Source organism: Pangasianodon hypophthalmus, chromosome 18 (assembly GCF_027358585.1).
Source record: "Pangasianodon hypophthalmus isolate fPanHyp1 chromosome 18, fPanHyp1.pri, whole genome shotgun sequence".
Lineage (NCBI taxonomy): Eukaryota > Metazoa > Chordata > Actinopteri > Siluriformes > Pangasiidae > Pangasianodon > Pangasianodon hypophthalmus.
The window spans coordinates 18,632,488-18,648,011 of NC_069727.1; the positions used below are offsets into that span (position 1 = coordinate 18,632,488).

Here is a 15,524-nt window from a genome sequence, read left to right on the forward strand (position 1 = left end):
CACAGAATTGAATGAGCACCTCTATGATCCAGTCTCAACAGCAACTGTATGTCTTTAGCTTTACAAAGCTGGAATCATGACAAGGCTTTCATTCGGAAATCCTTTCTAGCAAATGCCAATCCACAAAGACGCATAACTTGGTCTAAATTGAACATTGAGGGGGAAAAAGAACAATGAGAAATGTAATATGATCTGATCAATCAACTTTGACTATATTTCCTACATCGGGACATATGTTTGAAGGAAGCCAAAGGATGCTGTCAACCCACAATGCCTCCTGGAAACTGTTAAATCCAGTGGGGGATCCATAATGGTTTGGGCAGTCATCTTGCGGAAATTATTAGGTGCAATGATTGCTTTGCGTGGTCCTATAACAGCCAAATATCAGGCTATTTCACAGGACCCTATGGTGCAAGCACACTTCCCTGATGATGGTCCCATATTCCTAGAACCCATGTCTCTATAGGCTACATACTTGTAAAATTGTTCAAGAGTCATGTAATGAACACAAACATGAAGTCAGGCTTCTTCTATGGGCTCCACAATCAGCAGATTTAAACATCTCTAAACCTTTTTGTGATGTTTTGGAGTGCAAACTGTGAAGATATCCACCTCCTTCATCCCTCACAGATTTTCATCTTGAATAACAGTGCAATGTTCCACCACAAACCAGTCAGGATTTGTATGACAGCATTCCATAAAGGATTAAAGTTGTTCTGGAGACAAAGGGTGGTGCTACTCCTCATTATCCTTGATGTTAATATATTGTTAGGTGTTAACGTTATTTTATCCATCCCTGTGCACTGGAAAAAGGAATCAAACCAACATTGTTCATATATCTTGTAAATTCATTAAGCTGTCTTATTGGACTATGTTCAGGGCTTTGTGTTTCTCAGAAGAATACCAGTGACTTACTCCCTTTGCCTCAGTGCACAGAGCCTAAGTGCACATCTGGCAGTACTGAGAAGAGCTGGATTACTCCGCAGAACTCTCCCACCTGCTTGGGTTTAAGTGTTACTTTCCACTATCGCTATATCTTCACCATGCTAAGCGTAAAAAATATTGAAGCCATGGAACCCTTTAACTGTAAAATAAATTCCACAGACACCCTCAGTAATGATTTATTTCCTAAAAATTATTTAAATGTGTACATTAATATTTTGTCTAATTATTTAGAGCCATAGAGTTTTCTATTCCTGAACCTTCCACCAACAAACCAGATTAGGTCCATATTGACATTATACATATCTATGTAGGTCTATTGATTTTTGAGGTTTGGATTGGACCCATTCAATGCAAGGAACCAGTCAAACTGAGAGCTCAATAGTTTATATAATAACTTTGATAATGGTGAGTTGTGATTTCCACCACTGTAACAAAATTTAAAATAGCAGACCTCCTGGTTATGCTTCACACACCCCACTTTGAGAACCACTGGTGTAGAGCAATTCCCTTCTGGTATCTCCAGTATGATCACAGTGATACACTGGGACACTGGCACTTTTGTTTCTTAGTAAGTCATTTAGAAGTTAATTAACGTGTTCTAAATATGTGTATTCATTAATGCAAAGTCAGGAGTGTACTAGACATGCAGAATGATTCTTTTACAGGTTTTTATACTGATAGCTTTGGTCATCACAGGTGCAAGCTTTGAACAGACACTATTGACTGTAAGCTGTTCTCAAAATGAGAAGTCAAACCAAGTGCCTCAGTAAGTTCAGACGTAAGTAACAGGGGTCGACAAATCAGCAGTCCAAGTACCTGTGACAAAGAGATTTTGTGTCTGGACTATTAGTTTTTATTCACAGTTGCCTGGTAGACAAGAAGGTTCAACAACCCGAAAATGTGCTACACTAACAGCTCATTATCAGAGGCTTAGCTTAGCTTTGGTATTCTTAGTCCCTGACCTATTTATACTAGCATGTTTTTGATGGAGACTACAAAGCACTTCTTTAAGTTGCTCTGGATAAGACATCTGCTAAATGCTGTGAATGTAAATGTAAAGTGAAAATAATTACTCCGTACTGACTTTCATAAGACAAAAATTTGCATTTGGTATTAGGGCTGTGTTTAAACGTAATTGATTTCAATGCTTTAAGTATAGCACATGCTTCCCAATGTCACCACCTGCTGCACTACACACACCACTGATGAAATCCAGCAGCATAAAGTCTGTATTAATGCAGACTAATTAGCTCACACTATGTTTGCTACCACTTTTTAGCCTAATCAGTTTCAGGACAAACAAAACATGGGACTGGGCAAGCACTTGTTGTTGTCCTGATTCAACCACAGACAAGTGATGACTGAAAATAATGTGTTGAGTTAAAGCAAGGAAACATCTACAGACATTAAACCAGATCTCTGTGAAAACAGACATTTTGAGAAGCAGGTGCAAATTGGGGAAAATGGCACTCTCCACCTGCCAGCACATGCCACCTCGCCTACACACACACACACACACACACACACACACACACATATTCATAATTCCTCACTCTATTCATAAAAAAGACTACTGAAACACATAACTCCTTGAACAAAATTGTTTAAAATTTTAAACCAATGGTCAGTTAATGTTGTTAGTCCAGTCCAGTCTCATTAGCTTCGTGGTTTCTTAGTCAATATGCAAAGTAAAAGCATTCATAAATCATACATTTCTATAAATTACACTTCTTTACTGTGGCATATGGATCGGTTCACTCTCTAGAGATTCTATCACCTTGACTTCAGGATCAATTCACACAGACATTCTTCACTGATGCCTATCTTTATTCCAGGAAAAAGACTAAAAAAAAAAAACATAAGTCTCTATTACACACTATTTGAGTCATAATCTTTGATAAGATCCCAGCACAGCAGACCTAATCTGAAATCCTTGCTACATAAACTCTATAAATTGGGTGTTTCTAAAAAAAAAAAAAAAAAGAACTTGTTCATTCTGTCAAACTGAATATATTTTATATATGAGAAATTGAGTACAAAGGCAGCTGCATGCTTTTGAGTTTCTTACTGAGAGGAAAAGAAACCAAACAGTAGGGCTTTATATATCCACACACATTTCCAGACTTGGCTACAAAATGTGTTACATATGTGCAAATAGCTGCAAAATTGATCCAGACAGATTTCCTACTATGTTTGGGCTTTTATCAAGGCACATTATGCTCATTATAGCAACAATCTTTTTTGCTAATTATTTTCCAAAGCCCAAAACAACACTGTTTTAGCTAGCAGACTTCAGTCATAGGTGAAATAACCTTGAAAGATCCTTCAACAACCGGCTAAACAGTAACATGAATAAAAAGAAATGGTTGACTATAATATGTAATGCTTATACAAAAGTTGACTACATGCTTCAGACATTATACAGTATATAGACTGATAATGAAAGTTATGTGTGTGACAGATAAAGTGATGTTAACTAACTTGTTAATTCATCTTCAGTAATTGTTTTATCCTACTCATGGTCACAGTGGATCTGGAACCTATCCTGGGAACAATGAGTGTGAGGCATGAATACAGCCAGGATGGGACACCAGTCAATCACAGGGGGCCATGCGCACACACACACACACACACACACACACACACACACATTCCACACTCATTTACACTTGGGGGCAATGTAGAGTTGCTAATCCATCTACTAGCATGTTTTGGGAGGTGGGAGGAAACCAGAGAACTCAGAGGAAATCCACACAGACACAGGGAGAACATGCAGAGAAACTCCACACAGACAATAACCCGAGCTAAAGATCGAGCCCTGGAGCTGTGAGGTGCCAACGCTAGCTGCTGTGCCAACACACCACCCAGCTAACCTGTTGTTAATGATAAACAGTCAGCTAGACAGCATGTTTTTGATAAGGCTAATATTTAACTGGCAATCTGGCTTGATTTAGCTAATACAGTTGTTTTAAAACTGTAAAGTTGCAAATGTGTCACAACAAGTGGCATGAAGATCACTAGAACAGGGAGCTGTTTCAGCTGGATTTGACAGATCTGAGCTCTGAGTAGTTCTTTGATTTTATCATTTAAACTATCTTCATATATCTTTCCACACCCTGTCCGAATAGCGTCCAAACAATTCACTTTAAACAGAGGATGCAATATTTCAGAGCTTCAATCCTTCTATTGTGTATAAAAACATGAGAGTGAACATGAGAGTGAACACCTGTGCTGGGTGTGGGTAGCCCTGATCCTGATCACACGGCTAATCTCGGGGTTTTGATATCACGCCTCTGTGGTGGTTTTGCCCTCATAGACTTGGGTTTGATCTCAGTGTGCTGTACATAAGTGACCCAGGACCATTACTGTTCTCAAACATGCTTGAGTGCTCCATGCTGTTTCAGTTCATTAGTGTTTCTTTCATAATCCATGTGCAGATGTACAGAGAGTGAGACGGTTCTGCACAAAGTACTCAGCACTTTGTACATGAAATATGCCATTAATCCTGTGCGTGACTGCCGAATGAAATGTGATTTGATGGTTTTACATTTCTGATCCATCTGTGGCCATGTAGACTGACAATGAGGATCCCCATGGTGGACAGACAAGCCCCTGCTTGGGCAAAATGGGTTAGAATTACAGTGTAGTCCTTTCTGGGAAGTAACAAAACACATATACTTTATACTGTACTTGAGGGTTTCGTTCATTTAAACACATTACATATGTTTATATTGAAATATTTGTGATGTGTTTTGTGATTCAGGTGCTAATTTGTTGGTTTATGTTTTATTTTCATTATAACCATGAAAGTTAGCGCTCGTCTCCCATGCTGCTGTCACAGGGGGATGTTTCTAGTGCAGTGTTTAATAGAAGAACAATTTTCAACACTCTCAAACACAAGTGTTAACGGTCAGGTTTTGCAGTTAGCTCCTAAAAACAAAAGAGCAAAACTAAAGCACTATTGCATCACTCTCTTTAGGCAGAGATGAAGCAAGAGCTAAATCCCACCGCACCACTATCAACAGGTCGTCAAACAGCATTGTGGGTAATGTAGGAAATGAAAGAAGTTCAGATTTTGATTACAAAACAAATCTGTAGAACATATATTATTTTATAAAGATTAATATGCAAGTCATTCAGGGATTTTACCTTTAAGATGTTTTACTTTTACTCACTACTTTTCAAAAACAAGTTCCTGTATAAAATCTGGAATATTTTTGGAAATCATAACTGTAATTTTTGCAAGACAGCATCGAGCAGTTGATATAAACAAGTATGAACTAAAATGATTCCTTGATGTACTTATTTGAAAATTTCCATTTTACATATGATTCGGTGTTTATACATACAGCCTAGCTGGCGTTATGCTGCGTTTGACTAAAGCTCATAACTCAGAATGTTCAATCTCTGACTAGAAACATAAATCAAATAAATCAAAGAATGAAAATAGAAGAAAACATTCCCTAAACTCGGTCTCCTCAACCGCAGCTTCAGCACATGACGACGAGGCAACATGGCTCCTCAGATCGTCAACAGTGAATAAAATATCACTTCACTACTTCAAATGAGTTCATAGTAGTATTTACTTTATATCAATCAACACAGACACATATTTGATTAAATCTATGACACTAACTCTTTTGTTTTGAGAAACTAAATACATCATAAACTCATCATTAATGTTAGCTGGCTAGCTTGTTGCTAAAAAAAAAAAAAACCACATGCTTTCATCAAAACAAAGCTAAGAAAATATGTGTTTAAACGTTTCGTTAAACCTAAACCTCAGGCAACATTCCATCACTTTACAAGGTTTCTTTGCATTTTGCTCTTAAATGAGTGAAAGCAACAGGGTTGAGTTTTTAGTATAGAATTAGCAAATACACAACATGTGGTTAATTAGCATCCACGCTAATTGCATGAGGACATTATGGCATTTGAATGATTTATTTAACATGTATTTAGTTTGTAATATCATATAGTCTCCCCCTTTTTTAAGCGCATTATTTAATAAAATGATGGTGATTTTAAAACTAGGGTCATATTTTATAGTTTATATAGTGTTTAGAACCCAAAAGAAGAGAGAAGTCTTTTAGAGAAATGCTGCCATCTTGTGGACGGTTTAAAAACCAAACAAAGCGAAGAATTGAGCGCTTTTCTAAATGGCTCCGTGTTGAATGTGTAGTGCACTCTGTGGCTTTGTAGTGCACCTATATAGGGAGCAGGGAGTGATTTGGAAATCATCCAGTGACGACTTCATCCTGCAATCCGACTGTAACCTGTTTGTTTCACTCTGAACGGCACAATAACACTCACACTTCCACTTTTTATTAAGGAAAATAAGAAATGTTTATTTTAGTAAGTTACACAGTAGCCTGTGAGAGGAGTGAAAGACAGAAAATACCAGGGGAGGTAAAAAAAAACAAACAAACAGCCTACTTCCGTTTCAGCTCTTCTGAGAAAGTGTAGGCAGGTCCTTCCAGTAAAGGCCAGGTGTAAACAGCACATTTTCATAAAGTCCAGGAAGTTCTCGCCTACTTTCACACCACACCTTATTCCCCTGCACTCCACTGAGAGCAGTCAGAAACCATTCTTCGAGCGTTATTGCTCCACAATGAAAGCAGCATGGCTTGGAAGATCTTAACAGCTGCTTTATTCCTCCTCTCTCTCTCTCAGGTGTCATGTCTCCACATCACAAACATCTCCTCTCTGTCCTGCAGCCACTTGGTGAGTAGAGAACATACTTCAGTCTTGTTTCAAAGTTCATCAGCTAACGCTTGAAGAGTTCAGCTTTAGGCCTTTTAGTTTCTGATGGCTCTAAAATCTCTGTGTTTTAAACAATAATAGCAAGTGTTATTATTATTTGTATTATTATTTTTTACTAAATACTAAGACACTGTGTGTTCCTGTGGCCTCATTTAACTTCCTGTGTTTTTTAGACTTGATCGTAACATCTCTCTGAGATTCCACAGGGTTTTTTAAAATCATATTTAATAGCAAAACACCTTAAAATACACAAAGCTGGAAAGTACTGTTAGACAAAACAGTTTAGTGAAGTACATGTTAGTCATATTCATATTGTTTATTATATATCAAAGTTTAGCCCATATGGTATTGTTCACTTAAAATGATTGTGCTTCCTTTTGTTCTTTTCTTTAAAGGTGCCATGTGACATTAAAATAAGTGAGTGTTTTACACACACACACAAACACACACACACACACACACACACGGTTGTCTTACTATCCTTTTGACTCTTTAATATTATTAATATTGTTATTGTTGTTGTTGTTATTGCCTTATTAATTTAATAATGTCAAACTGTCAATATGAAATTCATTAAAAGTATTAATAATCCTATAGCACTTTTCCTTTCGAGTTCAAAATCTGAGTTTATTCCTGTTTCCCCAGATAACTGTATATATAAAGAATGGCTGAAACCGCAGGCATACACTCCGACCAGTCCAGTGGATCTGAAGGTTCATGAAGACGTCACAACGGATGAGAACGGAGACTTGGTGCCTGTAATTGTGGCAGAATGGAAAGCAAGGGATGATGGTTAGTATGTGAAGTCACCACGCTATGCTGATGTAGGAGATGTGGGAATGTGTTCCCTGCTGAAGTATATGGACTCTTGCCTTTCTTTAGCACTAAGCCAGTGTTGTACAGACATGATCTGTGATTTATGTCAAAATTATGATACATATCCTGTTAATTATAGACAATATAATTTTCTAGGAACTGAATAGATGTATATGATTATTTCTAATCAACAATAAAGATGTTAATATATTATAAATAAAATTCAGAAAAAGTATGGAAGCCCAAAATGACAAATATTAAGCTCTTAATGGTCTTAACAACAAGTCATTGGTTAGAAAATGAGCAAGAGTGAAATAAATGCACTCCTGAGAGCTCCTGTGCCTCCATTTGCTCATTTCCTTTTGCTGCAGTGAACTGTTTGTTTGGGGGAAAGCTAGAAACAGGGAAAGTCTTCTTGTATGCAAAGGTAAAATCATGATATTGATTAAAATGTTTGATGTAAAATTCAAACTAACACATGTCTGGGTGTACAAAATTTCCATGAGATGTTTTTTTTTTTTTTAAAAGATTAGTGATTATGTGGTTATCTGCCACAACTGATGCAGCTCATCAAGAGCCACAAGGCTGAAACATTTAAAGAAATCAAAGGGAAAAGCTTCTCTTTATCTATTTGTTTAAATCTTGCTCATTTCCTGACCAGTGATTTGTTGTTAAGACCATTAAATTCATATTTTGCCATTTTGAGCTTGGCCCATTTTTTGGCCTGGAGTGTAGATCTTTCATGCAGTGCAATGAGTATGTGGTTTAAAAACAAAAATTAGGCCAACTTTTAGTCTGCATACTTTAATCATCTTTAGCCGGATTTTTGAAGTAGAACTATTCATGTATCTGTTTCTTTCAGGGAGCATTACTCATCTGATTGGAACTGAGTTTCAAGTGACAAAGCAGGGCAGCGGTGAACACTTCTGTGTCCATTACCTGTTTCTCAAGAAGATTACTACAATGAGAAATCCATTTGGTGAACAGGTGAGACATGAAACAACACAAAACCACTCTTTGTACCTTAATGTCTTTCTCTGATTATTATTATTATTATTATTAAATCTTTGATGTGGTACTTTTTATTGTAGTGGTCTTTTTCTCTGGACAAAGTGGTTGTTGAACCAGGTGAGACATATTTGGTGTCAGTCTCCAACCTCCCCAAGCCGAACATTGCCTACACCAGTTACAACATCAACAAAACTATCGAAGTCTCCGGTAAGTTAAAGCAAGTAAATGTTTAAAAGTTTAACCAAGGTTAAGGCTGATCATCACTTGTATCCAAAGCATTTGTGTTCTTGTGATTTCCTTCACAACATAGTACAGACTTTTATTCCAAGTCACATGATAATTAAAAAATAAACAATTCAATGATGTATTTGAATTTACATAATTTTAAAAGTAATTAAAATTACTTTTTGAATTGTGTATTTATGATTATCAGTGAAAAACACAGGACAAATCATGACAAAACTATGATTCATTCTACCATTGAAAAAGCTTTACAGCTGTGTTTGCAAGTGCATTTTCACTCTTAGTGGGACTTTTTGGTGTGGGACTTATGTTTAAGAGGAAGTGATATTTGACAAAAACACTGTATGACTCTACCTCCCTGGTAGGACTGTTCAAAGGTGGCGTCACTATCACTGCTGTTTGCCACAAACTCTACCAGCTGGCCAAAAATCACTTCAGCCTTAAATTTGAGGAAATCAGTTTTGACTGAATTGTTTTAGACCTGCCTGGAGTATGTCCTCCTTACTAGTATGTCTGTACTTTAACTACTACCAGAGAATTTACCACTACTGCCAGACGTTTTGCCACGTGCATTGTTTTGTGCATTTTGTCACATCCTCCTAAACATGCACTTGCTAAAAGCCTCACTCAAAGTCTCATATTTAGTTCAGAATGCTGTTATAAATTTGTGTCTGTTACAACAGGTTGTAAAAGTCCTGCTATGCAGTCGACTCGAATCTGTATTGAAAGAGGTGAGTGAACACCTGACTTTATTTGCCTTAAGAAAACAAAAACATGCATGTGTACTTTCATTATTTTTTACCACACTGCTTTCTTACACAATTTCCACGCATCACTGCCTACGAGTGTAATATTTATTGTGCCTCTCTCTCTTCGTGTCACAGGAGAAAACTGGAATCCCAACATTTCCATGGTGAGGTCAGGGCCTCAGGACAGGACAGTTTTTGTTACCTTTGACACTGATGAGCATTCGGAAATTTATAAAGTCCATGTGAAGTGCAAACAACACAAAGAAACCCAAAATCTCAGTAAGGTAAGGAATTGAATTAGACATTTCACGCATGGCCATCATATTATCACTACATATTTTGGAATTCTTGTTCTTTGGAGAAAGCAGTAAAGTGATACACATCTTACACTCAATGATACACACCTAATTTTTAAGGTGAATTTTCACTGTGTCTTTTCTTTTGCACAGGAAAACAGGTCATCCCTAAATGTCACGTTTGACCTTGAAGCTTGGCCACACACATGCTGCAGTTTCACTGTGGAGGTATTTTTCCAATAGTTTTGCAATACAACATATAAATTGTATACTTCTAATTATAATATACAATTTAATATTTTAAGTTAAGTGGTAGTATACATATTATTTGTAAATGTTTCCACATGTAGATCCAGCCCTTCTTTAAGTGTGGAAATGACTGCTTGCGGAAGAAAAAGAGTTTTAATATATGTCCAGGTATGAAACTAATACAAGCATCCAGTTTTCTTTATTATCTTTTATTATTGCTAAATTAATCAGATGAATGTTCCTGGCTATAACGTTTACGTTCATTTTCCTAAACAGAGCCACCTAAACCACCCAAAGTTGCAGATGATTTGTGGAAGGTTTTTACTGGTTTGTTTGTCCTGCTCTGTGGTCTTTGTGCCATATGTGCCATTTGTTTGCACTACAGGAAGCAGCGGAAGGGTAAGTAATATGAGATCATTTCATTTTCAAATATAGAGGTTCAAATAATTCCTGGTAGCTTTCAGAAATTTGCTACTTATTTATAAAAAAAAAATCACTGACAGACATGATTATCCAGTCAATATTATACTTTGGATCACAGGTCCAGGACCAAGCCTGTCTGGGCACCCCACTGCAGATGATCTTCCAGATACTAAGCATTCCGTGCTGATCATCTACTCAAGAGACCACCCAAAATACACTGATATAGTGCTGAAGCTCTGTGCCTTCTTGAGGGCCAAATGCGGTACAGAGGTTTACTTGGACCTCCTGGACACGGCCTCTGTTGGAGCCATGGGCCGCTTGCAATGGACGGAATTGCAGAAGCGTTGTATAGAGCAATCCTCTGACAAAGTGCTGGTCCTCTGCTCACGAGGAGTGCAGGCCAAGTGGGGAGCCATGTGTGGCAGACCTCGAGTCCTCTTACGTGAGGATGTTCGCTCACCAATGGGGGACATGCTGACACTCGCCCTGCAGCTCATCACACCTGACATGCAGCGGCCCGCCTCTTATGGCAAGTACTTGGTAGCATATTTTGAGGATATAAGTGATGAATATGACGTGCCCTCCATGTTTGACGTTGCGGTCAAATACAAGCTAATGAAGCACTTTGAAGAGCTCTTCTTTCGGATCCTGGATCTGGAGAAATATCAGAAGGGGAAGGTGCACACAATTAAGGGCATTGGCATCGACGACTATATCAACTGCCCATCAGGCAAAGCTTTGAGGGACGCCATTGAAACCTTCAAGGCTTACCAGTTAGAGAATCCAGACTGGTTTGAGAAGGAGTGCTTAGACAGTGAAGATGAGGTTCCAGTAGCCGAGAGCAGCCCTTTTCTTAACGAGTGTCCCAGACCGGTTTTTAAGTGTGAGCCTGTGCTCAACATCGGACCCTCCGTATGCGAGTGTGAGGTGGAGATACATCATGTGGACCAGACCCATAGTGTATGGTCCACTGAAATACCACATCTTAACCTGGAATTTGAGGAGCCTTCTGTTCTAGAGATCCAACCAGCACACCAGGTGTATTCCCTCCATCCAGCTGTGGAAGCCCCACTTGGTATCCACACAGCTGGGGTGTGCCATGCAGATTCAGAGAACCATCCCTGCCTTTTAGTTGAACCTGCACTACGGGAACCTTTACCATCTAGCAGGAATGAGATATTTGTGAACAGAGGGCCACCGCCAGAGGACTCCCCTGCCATTGATAAAGAGGAGGCTCTAAAGAAACTATTGAACCTCCAGGTCTCCCTGGTATCTGTTGATATTACAGCTCCTCCACCCTCAGTGGATGATCAGTTCCAGACATCTTGGGATATGCACTCATCTCAGCCAGTGGAGATGGATGAGAGTCAGGTGGAAGAGGCCTCAGGAAAGAGACAGTCTAGATGGTCAGATCAAGGATATAGTTCAAGAGACTCAATGGTAAGGGAGGAACCTCCTCCATCCTCTCTTGCTGCACTGGCTAAATTGCAGGAAGCCCTATATCTAAACAGTCCCATTTCGTCTGGTTTCTGCACAGAGACCATGGAGAGTTGATATTAATATGATAGTATGCTAGTGCAAAGAGACATTTTACAAGCCATGTAAAATGGCTACATACACGTCATAAATCGCATTTGTCCTAGTCAGGGTGGAGGTGCATCTCTAGCCTTTCCAAAGAACACTGGGCGTGGAGCAGGAATGCACCCTAATGGGATGCCAGTCCATCACAGAACGCCATGTATACACACATTCACAGCTACAGGGCAATTTAGCATAGCCAATCCACCTACTAGGTTTCACTTTTTAATTTTTTTTTGGAAAAAAAACATTATGTCCTCAGGTTGTCAACAGGAAATCAATGAAAATCCACATATTCTGTAGGAGATGTGTTTTATTGTTTTCTTATGTACAACAAGTGACAATTATCTGAAACCTGTGAGCTTGATAATGCAAAAAAAAATCTTGTAACATTTTTAATGACACATTTTAACAGACAAATGGATATCTGTCCACTGATTTCCATTTAAATAGGGTTTACATTTAATATTGCACATAACCTTTTTGGTTAAAATGGGTTTTCATCACAGGGAATCTACAAGCTGTAATTTACAATATACTGATTTCTTTACTACTGCATGCATTGCACTATAAACATCTTTTCATGTATTTCATGTAAAAACAAACTTGTGTATGAAGATGATTTGTTTCTCAGTCTTCTCGCAGGTAGATTTGTATAATCAGATTAATGGATCTCCATCAGATGGGGCTTTAAATGTAATACTATAATAGTACTTTAGTAATAACTGCAAATGAAAAACTGCATTCTTTGGTTGTCTTTGTTGTGTGCTTTTTTTTTTTTTTTTTTTTTCTTTACTGGAATTTACTGTAAACATATAAAACAAAATTGTTCACCTGTCCCCTTATTCCAGGTTTAAGATTTGCTAATAAAATTCTGCCATTTTATTTTCCAACAAGGTGATGTCAGGATTTTATAGTGCAAAAAAAGGCCCATAAAGACTCACACGAGAGGGACTTCTGTATAACATTTGAAGGTGTACGCACAAGTATAAGTCAGCATGAAAATTTTACATGCGTGTTATTTTTCTGACATACACATATTCAAACATGGAATACATTTGTATTATAAACATATTCACACTGCACGGTGAGGCACAAAATCCCATTTTTGATAATGCACTTTCGGCCTGCATATTTAACTTCCTTTCACATTCTTTCCGTTCCTGCTTATTAAGGTAACATTTCTGTTCGTGTATACCGGCTGATACACTTCCTTCTCTTTGAAATGTTTGTTATCTAAATCTAACTGAACCTGTAGACTAGCCAAACAGGTTTTTAGAGCAAAGTATGAGTTCTATGGAAAGAGTTAGAAAGGATGGGGTTTTCCATTTCTTTCATCAGGCCTACTTATATTTCCTGCTTCTGACCTATTATGATGCATCTTGAAATGAACATTTTGAACATGTTGAGCATTTTGAGGTCATGCAGAGAGGTAGCCTAGCTCTGAGTGGAGAATAACGAGCTACTGTGCCGAGGCCACTCTTGCGTGGGTATGAGGTCTAAAGATGGGCTATGTATTTCTTCACTTTGTGGTATTCACAAAGTATTAACAAGTATGTAGTTATGACCAAAGTTATTAGCAATCATCCCAAGCCCATACTATACACAATTAATGCAGTATTTCTTTCACAACTACCAGCCTTAACATATTCTCCATCGACATTTTGAATAAAAAGAATACATTATTTTCACTTTCACTTGAAACATACACAAGTCCTTAACATTTTACATCTTTTTCACAAGTGCATTTAAATACATCCACAGACAATGTGTCTGACTGCTCAACAACTGGGAGACGATGTCTACTTCACATTAGTTCAATGATATCTATTAAATGTTATATATTTTTAGTATATAAAATAAACCACTAATCGCATAGCACCTATTACCGACACTTTTTCATACGTTAGCACCCGTGAGCCTAAACGTGAGGTATGTACTGACACTAGTAACAGACATAATTTCTAAATTCTTTGCTTAGATCCATTTTCAAACCTTATATAGATCCTTATATAGACTGTCTGTCCTGCCATGGCTCATCAGAGCGACGTGCTCAACCTACTTTTTTACTGAATACACATGATTTTATTTTTTAGGTTCATCCAAAGATACAACCCTGCTGAAAAATTCAGCTTGGAGTGATCAGCTAGTCAGCTGCCAAATCACAGATCCAGCAGGTAGCCATCTGCCAGCTCTTCAGTTATTTTCCACTTTCCTTATTACTAGACTAAACTGATCGATAAGTGTTCAGGATCTTCTAAGGGCTTTACTGCTGTGTGATTTTCTTAAAAAGTAACTTGTCTATGATGTAGCATTAAAAGAGGTAATTGAGAAATTGTTTGCTTTCTACTAGCACTTACAGGCAAACTAGCAGGCAAAGATGGTCTACCATTTTGACCCACTTAGCCTGTGTTTTAAACATCATACTGTTTCTCTGAATGTTTTAATTTCACTCTCCTGACTAAACTTTTGCACTGATAAAACCTTGCTGCCAATTTAGGACTTTCTCTTAACTGACTCAAATTCTTAAGGCAAGACACTACAAGTAGAAACGACAAATTTCGCCACAACAGTGATTTTTCAAATTTTTGGAAAATTGTCCATACAACATTCACTTAAAATGTATTACTTATTTCTTTAATTCACTGTTTTTGCCCACTCACTTTTTTTTTGCCACATTATCTGAAACATTCAGTGAAGTTGTGTATTTTTAAAACTGTTAAAACTGTTTAATCAATTTTTTTTCTACATCCAGAACCAAAAATCTCAGTTTCTAAATGACCTGCATTCATTAATTTTAAGTCAATTCCTATCCCTAATTAGAAGGATATTATGGAGGAATTTCCCAAAATGCTTTTAGTTCTATTTTAGTTCTAAATTATTTAAGGCTTTAATTAGTATGCAACATTATGCATATTTATATAATGCCTCATCTGCATACATAAATGTACATTTCTGAAAAAGTGCCAATGCAAAAATACCTGTAAGAATACCTTGCAGAGATTTGTTGTTTTGAAAAAAGAGGTAATTCACCTGTAGTGTTTTGCCTTAACTGTTAAGAAGAACAGAGGAAGTTAATGTTTTCACACACAGAAAGTTAGTGTTAGTGAGCATTAGCCTGCAGCTGGTGATCAGCTACATACTACCCTGTCAGCAGTGTCGTGTCGGTAATAGATGTGTGTGACATTCCATTATTAATATTAATAAATTCTCAATAGCTTCATTAAAGTGCCTCACAATACAAGTGCAAATCAAAAACACCACAAGTCACGCATCACTAATGATCATCGGGATCATGAACACACATCAGAGAGGGTTTACAACCGGAGAAGTCATGGGAAGAGGAGTCGGATTTGGCTCTAATATAGCTTCCTATTGGACTTGGCTAATGATATGAAGTTAGCTTGATATTACATGTTTCATATCCACACCAAAAGGTTAGTGACACTAG

General features: G+C 37.6%; 1 protein-coding gene across 1 annotated transcript; it reads left to right on the forward strand.

Moving 5' to 3' along the window:
- The first annotated feature begins 6,185 nt into the window (after window positions 1-6,185).
- il17ra1a (interleukin 17 receptor A1a) lies at window positions 6,186-12,838 on the forward strand. Its single transcript, XM_034313345.2, has 12 exons — window positions 6,186-6,354; window positions 6,619-6,669; window positions 7,104-7,125; window positions 7,354-7,500; window positions 8,387-8,511; window positions 8,616-8,742; window positions 9,462-9,509; window positions 9,663-9,811; window positions 9,977-10,051; window positions 10,174-10,240; window positions 10,349-10,471; window positions 10,614-12,838. Exons 1-12 carry the CDS (start codon window positions 6,289-6,291, stop codon window positions 12,047-12,049), a joined length of 2,436 nt encoding a protein of 811 aa, XP_034169236.2. The 5' UTR covers window positions 6,186-6,288; the 3' UTR covers window positions 12,050-12,838.
- The last annotated feature ends 2,686 nt before the right edge of the window (window positions 12,839-15,524 follow it).